The sequence below is a fragment of the Cavia porcellus genome, unplaced genomic scaffold (genome assembly GCF_034190915.1).
Source record: "Cavia porcellus strain 051 isolate PalLab524CR breed Dunkin Hartley unplaced genomic scaffold, mCavPor4.1 scaffold_4, whole genome shotgun sequence".
Lineage (NCBI taxonomy): Eukaryota > Metazoa > Chordata > Mammalia > Rodentia > Caviidae > Cavia > Cavia porcellus.
This window is the reverse complement of record NW_026947487.1, coordinates 45,846,698-45,859,804: the sequence shown is the minus strand read 5'-3', so window position 1 is coordinate 45,859,804 and position 13,107 is coordinate 45,846,698. Positions and strand designations below refer to the sequence as shown.

At 46.3% G+C, this 13,107-nt stretch overlaps 1 protein-coding gene across 7 annotated transcripts in view; it reads left to right on the top strand.

Annotated features, from left to right (window-relative positions):
• Positions 1–13,107, top strand: part of Tmtc4 (transmembrane O-mannosyltransferase targeting cadherins 4) — a 56,707-nt gene that overhangs the window by 23,405 nt on the left and 20,195 nt on the right. For 4 of the 7 annotated variants that reach the window (XM_063246994.1, XM_063246993.1, XM_063246992.1 and 1 more), the window contains exons 6-9: positions 6,305–6,408; positions 10,423–10,515; positions 10,725–10,889; positions 11,868–12,070. In XM_063246994.1, coding sequence (XP_063103064.1) covers positions 6,305–6,408; positions 10,423–10,515; positions 10,725–10,889; positions 11,868–12,070 — 565 coding nt within the window. The remainder of the gene's footprint in view (positions 1–6,304; positions 6,409–10,422; positions 10,516–10,724; positions 10,890–11,867; positions 12,071–13,107) is intronic. The other 3 variants (XM_063246995.1, XM_063246991.1, XM_063246990.1) reach the window with 3 other exon arrangements.

The window sequence follows — 13,107 nt, the reverse complement described above, 5'->3', positions numbered from 1 at the left end:
TTTTTTTTTCCTGTGCTGCGCTCCCTGCGTCAGCCTTTGCTGCATTCACCTACAGGCTTGAATTCTCTTGGATAATAGAGACATCCATAGACACAAGAGCACACCATCCAGGCAAAGGCTGCTGTGTTCGGGATCCGAAACGGTGGGTGTCTGCAAGTGCTGTGTGACTGTCTAAGAGGGGCATGGCTAGGTGTGAAAATGGTTCCCCCGCCACCACCCAGTTCCCTTTTGGGCCACTGGAACCTGAAATCCAGCAGCCTGGACGAGCAGGCAGAGCACTCTGGGTAACAGTGGCACCCCGAGGTGCTCATGCCGAGCTGGGCACAAGGCAGAATCCCCCCCCCCCCGCTTTTTTTTTTTTTTTAACTCTTTTGACAGTTACTTCTAGTTTTAAATTAATCATTTTTTCCTATGCTTTTTAAATACTTGTTTGTTTGTTCATTTTGCAGTGCTGGGGATTAAGCCTAGGGCCTTTGTATATCCTCAGCCCCTTTTAAATTTTACTTCAAGGCAGAGTCTCCCTAAATTGCACAGGCTGGGCTCTAATTTGTAGTCTTCCTGCTTCAGCCTTCTCAAGTGCTAGGGTCACAGCATGAGCCACCACACATGGGAAGCAGCTACCGAGATCCAGCCATGGTGGGACTTAGGTGGCTGCACAAGAAGGCAGTTTGCCTGCCCTCTTGGTAAGCGATCCTGGTGCCAGCCAGGAGCAGAACCAGTCAGTTGTGTACCAGTGCACTGGCTGAGAATCAAACACACACACACACACACACATACACACACACACACACACACTGCCCCGTCCGGAACTGGGGACAGAGGTCTGAGCATCTCTTGGGAGGATGACCATATGCAATATAGCAAACATGGGGAATTTCCTTCTATGTTCTGTTTGAAAAAGGTTATTTTCACTGTTATGTTTTGTAATGATGGATTTGCTTTATTCAGTATTCTCCTTCAATTGGTTTTACAATGGTCTGTTATTGGTTTGATTTCACTATACCTTATTGACTGGACAACTATTGTGAAGATAATGAGATATACTATAGTGCCTATTACTACTGTCCCAGTATCCTGCTTTGAAGTTCTGTACCAGTGTCACTGCATTGTCTCGATTGGCTTTGTTTGTCTTGTTCTGTTAATTTTTTACATTTAAAATAAAATTTAAAACAATAAAAAAAAAGAGGGAGAAGAGAGAGACTGAGAACCTCCTACATGGTTGAGATTCTTTCAGTGTGATAGGCTCAAAGACTAACTTAAAAGTGGAAGAATTTCAGTAACTGAGCTGAATTTACCTGCATGAGAAATTATATTAACTTTTCGGTATTAAATTATTTCTAGTTATGTAGGAAATGTGTCACTATGAGACAATTTCTGATAGAAGAGGAAATAAAGGAAGCGGGTGATTGAACAGGTGGTATCCACACCATACAAGATGGCCTGCTGGTGTCTGGCTCACTCACCTCATTGAAATGTTCAGATTTGACAAAATGTAAAGAATGACTAGCAGTAGTTACTAAGTAAGAACAGCCGCAGAAACAGTTTAAATCTACCTGTGTTATTGTGTGTTGATAATTATTTGCATGACATCATAACTAAGACTTGAAGGAAATCTTAATTCTGGGAATTATTTGGTAGAACTATACCAGAACAGGTTATCACTAGAAGTCCACTATGCTGCACTGTCCCAGAACTCGGAACCAGTTCCCCGGGTTGATTTTTATACAGCCTTTTTATTTACCCAGTACCGGCCCCATTTTGTCAGTGCCACATAGTTTGGTCTTTGTTTACCGTGACATGTCTACCATGCATCTATAAAGAGGATGCCTCTGACTTATACAATGTTGTTTAAAAATATCAACGAAGATTTCCAGTTTGGATCCTGGAAAGCTCAAAAAGTGTGTGTGCATACTTTGTCTTATAACTTCAGATAAAATGTTGAGTGAATAATGTGGCAGAGATTAGAGGAGGAAAAGCTGGATTTAAATAGACCAGCTCCTTTCATATCTTCCGGCTTTCCAGCAGTAGAAATGGAATGCATCCAGCAGTGTGCAAGTGCATTAATCGCTGAGCTGGGATCTTGATCCTATGGTCTGGAGACCCTGCTGAGCAACAGAAATGCAACAAGAGCCACTCGTGTGATGTAAAATTTTCTAGTACCCCCATTATAAACAGAAACAGGTGAGATGAATTCTAATAATGCATTTTGTTTAGCTCAGTATATCAAAAACTTCATATAATTGATATAAAAATATTAAATACTTCACACCTTTTTTCATACAGAGTTCTAAATAGGGTGTGTATGTGACACAACTATCGCAGTTGGGACTAGTGTCCGGTGCTCCTTGGCTGTAATGACATTTGCCCTGGACAGCAGCAAAGCTGTGATGTCATTCTCCAAATAGGAAATGCTTACTAGGTTAATAACCGGCCCTTGAAATTTCACTTCCAGTCTGAAATAGCTGCCACATGAGGCGTGATGTCTAATATTCAGTGATTACTGAAACTGAAGACCCTTCGTCAGCAAAGAATAAGACCTTCATCTCCCTTTGGTCTGCATGGGATGGGGAGTCGGCCTGAGGGAAGATTAACGAATAGGACTTTGAGGATTGTAATGTAGATTTAAGAGTGGAGGGAGTTTAAAGTCTGAGGTGTAGTGAAAATAATGGGCAGGAGTAGGGAAAAGACTATCAGTAAATCCCAAGGCTGTGTTTTCTGTGTATTATTTTCCTGCGTTCAATTAAGCGTGAGCCAGCCATCCAAGGCTGAAAGCCATTTTAAATTCTAGACAGGAGCGGAACAGGAGCCCATCAGTAATTTAACTTGGTGTTAACAGGGTGCCTTCAAGAGCAGGCCTCCGGGTGTCTCGGTGCAGGGCCTGGGAATGTGTCTCCCTTGTGGTCCATGGGGAGGGAAATTAACACATGTCACCGTCAAGTAAAACACTAGTGGGTCAGGTTTTCTGGACAAAACTGTCAAATGATAAGGGAACTTGAATTTGAAATTGAGAACTGGGGATATTATGCTGGGAAATGATATAATGTTTCTATGAACAGTACGAACACAGATCCTGGAAATTAAAAGGCCAAACGTCATATTCAGGTAACGGGTTGAGGTGGGGGGCGGGGGGTCAGAGCGGGTGCCCTGGTTCTGGTCTCCATGTGATCTGTTGGTATCAGAGAATCCTGTGGTGGTTGATGTAGACTCTGGAAGGTACATTTGGAAGGAGGATGATGTTGACCATCGTGGTCCCTCTCTGTGCCATGTGGTGGGAGGCTGGGCCTGTTTGTCCCCCGGTGACTGCTAGCAAATGACCAAAGGAAACGACAGGTTCCCAGAGACACTCAAATACTTAATGCGATAGGGGTTTTTTAAATTATTGCTGTGGTTATAATCGTGGCCTTTTGGTATTGCATGTATTATACTGTAATTAATTTCTACTGGGGAATCATCCTTAGTTTGCTTGATTGAGCTAAAAACACCCACATAACATAGTTTGCAGGAGTGAGGAGCTGATCTGTGGGCTTTGAGCTGCTTGAACCAGTTGGTGCCAAGACCTGAAAGGAAGAAGGGCAGACTTGGGCTCCGAATGAGGGTGAATATTCCACAGACGCTGGACTTACACACCAAGGCACTGTGTTCCGAACTGTTCATCCCCACAACTGAAGCCGCTCATGTCAAGGCCAGGTGACCCCTACTAGAAAGGATTCTGCTTCATACACCCCCGTGTCGGTCAGGTGCTGCTGCTGATTTGGGCAGTGCAGTTTGCCACTGCAACTCCAAGCCAGGCATGGTGCCAGTAACGTGGCTGTGTGCACACTTACCACAGAGGGTGATGCCCTCCACAGTAAGGGGCGTTAGAATCATCCACAAAGCTTGTTAAAAGGACCCAGTGACGGGTATGGTGACGCCCACCTGTAATCCCAGCATTTGGGAGGCTGAGGTAGAAGGATCACTGTGAGTTCAAGGCCAGGCTGGACTGTCTATCCTGGGACTCCACTCTGTGTAGCCCTGGTTTAAGGCAGTGGTTCCATTTGGTGGTGACCTCCTCCTCAAATCACTTGGTCTGTGACACAGCTGGGGAGGGGGTTGCCTTTGGCATCTAATAGGTGGAAGCCAGGGTTACCTTGATGTGATGCACAGAGACAGCCCGGGAACAAAGAATCAGCCGCTCCTGATGATGCCGACAAACTCCTATCTAGGGGAGCTGCAGAAAGGCAAGTGCTTCTGATAAGCTGCGAACAGTGTGGTGATTGACTTGAGAAGGGTGTTTTAGAGGCTGCACCAGTCCTGACTTCATCTCGGTGGCTGGTCAGGGGCACCTGCCCACAGGGGCAGTCTGACACACAGCAGCAGGACTGTTTGCCATTCTGACTGCTGTGCAGCAGATGGATTCCACAAGGAGACTTGAGGGGGAGTTCCCAATGAAGTGACATTTGACAGCTTTATAAGATGGGGAGGATTTTGCCTGGGGCATTGTAGCCCTAGAGAATGGAGTAGGCAAAGCAAAGAGAGAATGTGCTGAGTTGGTCCCTGTGCCTGGAAGAGAATAGAGACCCAGAGAAACCAAGTGGTCACCTTTGCAGGGCCACCAATGAAAGCCACTCTCTGAAGGGTGACCTTTATTTAGCCTGAAGGGAGCAGTTGGTGTCAAGCCATCAGAAATTAGGCCTGCTCGTGTTTGGTCCGGTGCAGGTTCTTCATCTTGACAGGACCCCCAGCCTGGGTATGCAGGATATGAGGTCAGGAGAGCCTGCTGCCCCAGGCCAGGCCTGGTGGCTGTTGGTGGGATGGGAAGGCCTTCCAGCCTAGGGCTTTGCTGATTAGTTCATCAAGGTTCACAAGATTTTCATATCCTTCTGTCCAGGGTCTGTGTGTTAAGCAGGTACACACGCACGCATGTGCACACAGCATTACTGCTAATTTTGTGTGTAAGTGCTTCTATAAGCAGCCTGTTACGCTGCATAGCACACCTGGCACATTTGGTGACAGGATGACTCATGAGCCGGCCGTTGACCATTGCATCAGAGCCTCGCTGGAAATTTGATCTCCCTCTATATGGAGGAGTTTTGCTGGTTCGTGTACAGTAAGCATTTATTGAGTAGTCTCTCTGGTCTTGGCACTAGATCATACAGTTTTTTAAAAATGTTTAGCTTCAACTCATGTTTATATATATATATATATTGCTAAGAACATGTGAAAGGTGCTAAAGGTTATACAGTGAAAAGGAAGGCTTCCCCTTTCTTACCTCAGTTTTTCTTCTGCTTAGAACATCTCAGAAACTACTATGATCAGTTTCTTATATATTTTCCAGGGTGATGTTTTGCCTTCATGTAATTCATAACACATATGGACAAGTATTCTGCAATCCTTTTTCCCTCTCAAATCTGTTGCAAAGTAGGTCTTACCGCCCTGGTTTTGTAAGTGAGGCCATTGAGGTGTTTGTTTACTTAGCACATGGCAGCGACAGGATGCAGGAGGCTCTGCTTCTGAGACCCAGAACCTCAGGGCAGGGTAATGTTTGGATCCTCCAGGGAGAGTCAGCGTTGATTCACTGATGTTGATAAGGTGAAGACTTCAGAGGAAGAGCAATGGGGCATCATTTCTGTGTCCCCAGTCCCATAGTTCACCTTGGGGCCCAGAGTGGATGGCTGGACCCTGCCTGCTCCAGACATCTCGGGGCTTGGGCTTCTCCCTCCAGCTCCAGCACCTAAGCTTCTTGCTTCGACTTCCTGTTGCTGCCGAGCCACCATGTGGGCTGGCATTGCAGTGTGCCCCAGACTTTACTGCCCCAGTGCCAGGCAGTAGCCAGCCCTCCTTCTGTGTCACATGCCCTTTGGTAGAGATCAGAGATGTTGCACACAGCAAACTGATCCCAAGCCACCTGACATTCCAGGCCACTGTGGCAGTGTTAGTAGGGATTCACAGAGCTGCTCAAGTGGGCCAGCTGCTCCCTTGTGAGAGCAGCAGTGACTGTCAAGGTCATCCTGGAACAAAACGGGTCATGGCAGTCTCTGGGGGAGTCCTCAACACCACTAGCAGGTTGAGAAGAAGGAGCTCGTGCGTCTTTGTAGTCAAGGCTTTGTCCCCTGGGATGTGCTCGGGAGCCTCAAGATGGTGTATGTGTCCCATTTGGAGTGTGTATTTCAGCCAGAAGTGCTAAAGGACACACTCGCCCAAGGAGACACACTAGCTGGGGATCGCACTGGTTTCAGATTGTGCCTCTTCAAGGTGTGTGCTGAGAATTCCTGATGTTAATGAAACAGAGTGTGTTGCGTAACTTGCTTATTGTTTCCCTTCTCAGCAGGCACCAAGGAGGGAACACATCCTTCTACACGATGGGTGTTGCTGAGCATCTTTCTGGGAGCAGTGGCCATGCTGTGCAAAGAGCAGGGGATCACTGTGCTGGTAAGAGCTGCACACGGCCTGGCCCTGCACACTGAACGCAGCCCAGCAGTTCCCCTCACTGCAATCACTGAGGGCCAGCCCTGCTTCCACTTCTACATCCCTTGGTGGGACTGGTGACAGTGAACCATCTGCACCAATGGCCCGTGCTGTTGCAACTCAAATGGGGACTGTCACTTGACCATCATTCACCCCTGGCAGGCAGTGGTGACGAGAGGTTCTTGGGGAACCGTGGCTCAGCCTCTTAAAGAGCTTTTGTAGGAAAAGAGAAGAGCGGTGGGAGTTTCCCTAAGTGCTGTTCCCAGATCCACAATTCTAGATACAGCAGGTGACTGACCCAGCAGAGTCTCTGGTCCTGGGTCTAGAAAGGGCCAGATGTCCTTTGGAACTGAGTAGGTAGCAGACCCTCACATGCACCCACAGACCACCCACGTGCACCCACTTCCTCATTGCTTCTCCAGTGTCCACCACAAATGAGACTCAATGGACACAGGGACCTAGGGATTCCATGTTTGCAATTTGACATGAAATTAAGATTATTGTTCTTCATTTAAAAAAATACATATGATAATCTTACTGTATCAAGTAGAACTTCATTCTCAAAAGGCTCTTTTAAGCCAGGTGTACCTTACAGTCATTTATTTTTACTATGATTTTGTCGAAGTGTAATTTATATACCCTAAAACACACAGACGTGAAAGTGTAGCTTGAATCTGGTCAGTGGTACACACCTGTGAAACCATTCTCCAGCCACAGTATGCAGCGTGTCTTTCACCCTAGAAGGAACCCTAGTGCCTCGCTACCTAAAAGCAACCTAGTGGTGTTTTAAAACCTGAAAACGATAAGACCCATCAAATAAGAGCTACTTTAAAATCCGTTGTCCCCAGTGAGGACTCGGTGGAAACTAGAGCACAGCATAGGTGCACAGGCCTGAGTACTGTGTTCTGGGTGTCCAGGAGGAATAGTATGCTAGCATGTGTCACTCTGTCTCCTTGGCACTCCAATTAAACCCCTTGTTGTCAGCGTTTAATTAAGTCAGGTAGATTTGCTTGCTGAAGCTCCCTGTGTGTGAAGGTCCCTGTGAGGCGCACTCCCCTCTCTCCTTCCCTGCTTTGATTCCACCCTTGGCCCCCTCCACCCATCTCCCATAGCCATCAGAGTAATCTTAATGGTCCAAAATTAAAAGGTGCTTACAGCACACGTTTCTTCTGAAACCCTCCCAGGCTTCTTGCTATCCCACTTCACACTGGGCTGCACCCTCCCAAACCTATCAAGCTGTCTGCCTGGACAGCCTGGTCCCACTCCCTGGCCCTGCCCTCACTCTTTCCAGTCCTCACCCTCATCTGCTCCACCCTACTGCAGTAGCCCCATCAGAGCAACTGCTGTGTGCCCTGATGACCGTGGTGATAGGATTGGTCTGTAGGGATCTTCTTCATTTGTTCCTTTGTCTTCTGCCTCTTCCATTGTACTTGAATTTCATGAGGGAAGGTACTGTGTCTTTTGGGGACTCCCAGGAATAAACATATTCACCAAGTAGATTCCAAGTGAGTCTTCATGGAATGAGACTCAGCCCATGAAATAATAGACATTAAGTGACCACCTCATACAGACACCAATGAATTTAAAGAAGACACCATGAATTTAAAGAAGAGTTGATTGTATCCCATCATGCTCAGCTTCTGTGTCCCATCATGCTCAGCTTCCATGTCCTATCATGCTCAGCTTCTGTGTCCCATCATGCTCAGCTTCCATGGCAGCACCAAAGAGGAAGGAGCAGGCTTTCCTATGAATGCTCTTAGATCTGGTCTCAACAGTCTGGGTTTGAAACTCCAGGCAGGAAGAAACATGGAAATCTTTTTTTTCTTCTTCTTCTTTTTTCTGTCTTAGCCTGCTTTTAGCTTTTCATGATTAGAGAAAACTTTAGAAATAAAGAATGTGAGCAGAAAAAAAAGACATGGGAAAACAAAGAATTAGAATCTGAGTAGCTTTAAAGGAAAAGCTTGGGAGAGAAAGGCCCTTTCCCTGGGAGTTGACACAAGTCAAGGCAAGGATTAAAGGTTTTGTCATGCTTTATTGTAAACTTCAGGTTAGCTAGCCAGGAAATGGCTATGAAAGAACCACTGTGGAGAGGTAGTTAGCTCTCCTGAGTTACTTTTTTATTGAGTTTATCTGAACCAGACTTTCTTTGGCATTATGACATTTTTGACCAAATAATTCATTCCTATGGTGTCCATCCTAGGTATTATAGGGCATTCAGCAGCATCTTGGCCTCTGCCCCCTTCATATCAATAGGTCTCCCTGAGCTATGACAAAATAAATGCTTACAGACCTTGCTGGACACCCCAGGGGGCCTGAGCTATCCTGTTGAGGCCCCTACTCCCAGATCTTGCTCCAATATAAGGATGGTTTGAGGACCAAGAGCATCATGGCATCAGGGAACTTGTGAGGGATTCAGGGTCTCAGTCCCCACCCCTGTTATGCTTAGTCAGAATCCTCATTGACCAGGCCCTCAGTAAGTTCCTGTATACAGTAGTGTTCTAGGTCCACTACAAATTGCATTGAACGTGCATAAATAAAACATGGAGATTGTGGTGCTGCCATTAAGGGAGATGGAGGAAAGAATACTAGTCTTGTGTTTGATTCAGTGTTGGTGACCCCTCTTGGTGACTGTCCCTCAGCTCCAGGCAGAAAAACCATGTGACAAGAAAATGACAGCTAAACAGGGAGTTCCGCCCTTATGGAAAGTGGTTTTTCAACGAGGCAGAGAGATAGCCTTCTGTGACCCGCTATGATCATGTATCACATGAGTGAATACAATCAAGATTCTTTGAAATGTTTCACCCGGCACCGGCCCATGGATTGGATAATTAGTGGGGACAAGGTTTGTGGGATGGGGTCAAATAGGAATGTCATGCTTGCTCTGAAAACCACAAATTACCCCTAGCTTCAGATGATTTTTAATCTTTTTTTCACACAGCCCCACTGTAGAGGCAGCATAACCATACCCATCAGATGTATTCAGATAATTGTTTCTAGATTGGGCAGGGAGTTCGACAGGGTGATGTCACCTGCATGGCAGTGTACATGAAAAATCTACCACAGCTCCCCTCTTTCTCAGCTGCAATGGTGGACAGAGTAGCTGCTGAAGCAGTGCTTACCTGCTCGCTGAGGCTGTGTGCACAGGCAGGGCCACACTACTGGTGGCCTCGCAGAATTGAAGTGATTTGCTCTTCACCTGACTGTCCTGGGCAGTTCTTCAGGTTGATAGAGGTGACCGTCTGCATACAGCAGGCCCAGCTGAGGGAAGCCAGGCCAGCTTCCCAAGTCTCCTGGCCTCTCCCTCCCAGCACCCTGGGAAGGGAGCCCCAGGCAGGAGTGCTGCCGGCTTTTATGTGCACCTACAACGGTGCACGTCACTGCTCCTCAAGGTCTGTAGGCTGAGCTCAGCTGCCTGTGGGGCAGCTGTGAGGTAGTCCAACTGTGTGCCCAGAGAGTGGCACTCTGGGCCACAGGAACTGGACCAGGCAGATCTCCAGAGCCCCTTCAGGATTCCACAGGCTCCGCACTGCCTGCTGCTGTGCCCGGCTCAGCCAGCATGGGCTCACCCGCTGCTGGGCAGGGGGATTGAGGTACCCTTTGCTTTCGTAGGTGCAGCTGTTGCACAAGTGAGTAACCCTGCTACATGGACCAAAGCACTGTTTCATGCTAATGAAGGGAAAAAGAAAAGTGGGACCTCTGGGGAGCTTCGCACAGGAAACCTCAATTTTTAGTTATTCTGAATCATAAATACTTTTAAATGCAGAATGGGAAATCATTACTAACAGGGATTTACTTGGGATGTAATACATTGCTGTGTGCTAATTTCATGCAAACATAGGGTGTTCTTTGTTAAACACTGGAATTCTGAGGCTATCTAACCTTTCCCATTCCCTGTATAGATGCTGTTATAAAGTTGTAACCTCTCCCTCATGTAAGCTGGGCTCTCCCACCCCTAACTGCATGGCTTTGCTTCCTTAGGGTTTGAATGCGGTATTTGACATCTTGGTGATAGGTAAATTCAATGTTCTGGAAGTGGTCCAGAAGGTACTGCGTAAGGACAAGTCATTAGAGGTGAGTATGTACTTTTGTCTCTGGCCCAGACGTGGAAAATGTCAAGCACTTGATGATTTCAAATGCCATTTTTCAGGCAGTTCTTGCGATTTCAAATTTTAATGTGGCCAGCCCTTTAGTGCAGTGTCAAGTCATCCAGTCGGTGCCTGGCTTGGTTACACTTCGGCTTGGAAACCAGCTTCAGCAGGAGGTTTGTGGTGTCTTTTCAGAATCTGGGTGCACTCAGGAGTGGGGGCCTCCTCTTCCGAATGACACTCCTCACCTCTGGCGGGGCCAGCGTGCTCTACATGCGCTGGAGAATCATGGGAACCGGCCCACCGGCCTTCACTGAGGTGGACAACCCAGCCTCCTTTGCCGATAGCATGTTGGTCAGGGTGAGTCTGAGTCTATACCCTTTGCCTTGGAGTCCCAGGGGTGGGGTATGAGTGAGCACTGTATTCTCATCTCTTGGTACCTGTGGGGAGCTGGTTTCAGGACTGTCACTGATACCCAGATCCACAGCTCCAAGTACCTTGTGTCAGGTGGCAGTGTGCTTGCACACCACAAGCACCCTGAGATGGACTGTAGGTCACCCCTGGATCGTAATGGAATGCCTCATATGGTGCCTGCACAGCACCCCATTCACGAGCATTCATGGAAGTACCCAATGCACCCCAAATTCAAGTTTTGCTTTTGGAACTTTGTGAAATATTTTCTCTCCAATATCTTTACTCCATGCTTAATTGAATCCTCAGATGAAGAAATTAGGTGGCACAGATGCACCTGTATTTCCTCTAATAAACAGGAAGGAAAGCCAGTTCCTTTTCATTTCAGCTTCCTTGCCAGTCTTGTTGAAATGCCCCTGACCCCTGAGGTGGCTGGGTTATGACGAATGCACAATTGATCAGTAATAGCTTTGATAGTCTAGCTGTGTCAAGCATCTTTTTTATTATTATTATTTTTGTAAGGTTTTGGCCCATTTTTCTAAAGGCAGTTGTACCAAGGCACACATTCTCTCAGCTCTGCAGGAATTGAGCAAACAGCTGCAGAAGCCATTTTGTAGATCATTAGGCACACAGCTGACCCCAGAGCCTCAGCTTCCCAGGACAGGGACTCCAGGCACGGCCCGAAATGTAGCAGGTCCACTCCCTGGCCTGATGGCAGGGCTATGTTCTTAGTTTATTAAAATCTGAGCTTATTTGATACATTATAGACCATTCTATATGCTTAGCTACAAGGTGGCGATATTTTCTTTCTATGCAGTTGCTACTCTTCAACAGAGCCCTCAAAAGTGAAGTTCGAATATGTATGTGTAAATTATATTCCTTCGAGTTCTGTATCCCATAAATGTTTGTTTTCCTTTTGACCGACAGGCCATAAACTATAATTACTACTATTCATTGAATGCCTGGCTGCTGCTGTGTCCCTGGTGGCTGTGCTTTGATTGGTCCATGGGCTGCATCCCCCTCATTAAGTCGCTTGGTGACTGGAGGGTGACTGCCCTGGCAGCTCTCTGGCTCTGTCTAATTGGCTTAATCCGCCAAGCCCTGTGCTCTGAGGACAGCTGCAGGAGACGGTAAGAGGCAGCCCTGAGTTGTAAGTTTTAGCCCAGAAGCACATTTGGCAAAATGCAGCCCTGACCTTTTTAACAACTGTGCGGATGTGATGATGAGGACATGGTTTCAGTGCGTCTCAGCAGCGAGAGTGAGTTGCCTGCATGTGGGACCTGAGTGTTTCTTCAGCTACAGAGATGAGAAGTCGGAAGGGGAGCATGGGTGACTATTGGATCTCCTTCCACTAAGCCACACTTCGAGATCCTTCCCGCTGTAAGCTGTAAAGAGTAACTTGTGATCAGAACAGAGTGCATAGGGGTGTGTGTTGTATCCATTGTTTTACAATTTTAAGAAAAATGTGAATGCTGTGGTGAGTCCTTCATTGTTGTTGGGTTCAAAATAAGCTGCTGTCCCAAAGGGACATATTTTTTTCTTGACTGAAAAAAATTTCTGAAACGTTGTTTTATGAAACACAAATGTTTAAGGTACTTTCCCATAAACGTAAACATTCGTGGAATTAGCAATTTCTCAAAATAAGTTTTGAATATACCTGCATCTTAATTTGGTTGGTGGTTCTAAAGACCAGAAAGCTTCCAATTGCAGTCAGTTTACATACATGTAAGGTGGGATTTTAAAAAAAAAAAAAAAAAAAAAAAAAAAACACCATAGGCACAGAGTTCAGGAAGGAGCTGCCAAAATGACCTGACTTCCCCACCTGTCACATCATAGGGACACCAGGAATGATCAGGAAGTGCTTTGTGTTCAGCTTTCTTGTGCTTGAGTGGCCCAGCTTCAAAAAATAACGTTAGTTTATATTTCAGATTTTATAAAGTTTAAGCCACCTCATTAATAGTATTCTCTTTTTTTTTTTTTTTTTTTTTTTTTTTTCTTTTTCGTTTTTATTGGTACCAGGGATCGAACTCACGACTGCCTGCTTGCAAGGCAGGCACTTATGCCGCTGAGCTAAATCCCCAGCCCCAGTAGTATTCTCAAGTTTAGAAGGAAATTTTCCCATGAAAACTACTTTGAGCTGATTGAGACAAATTCAGTACCTTAGTGG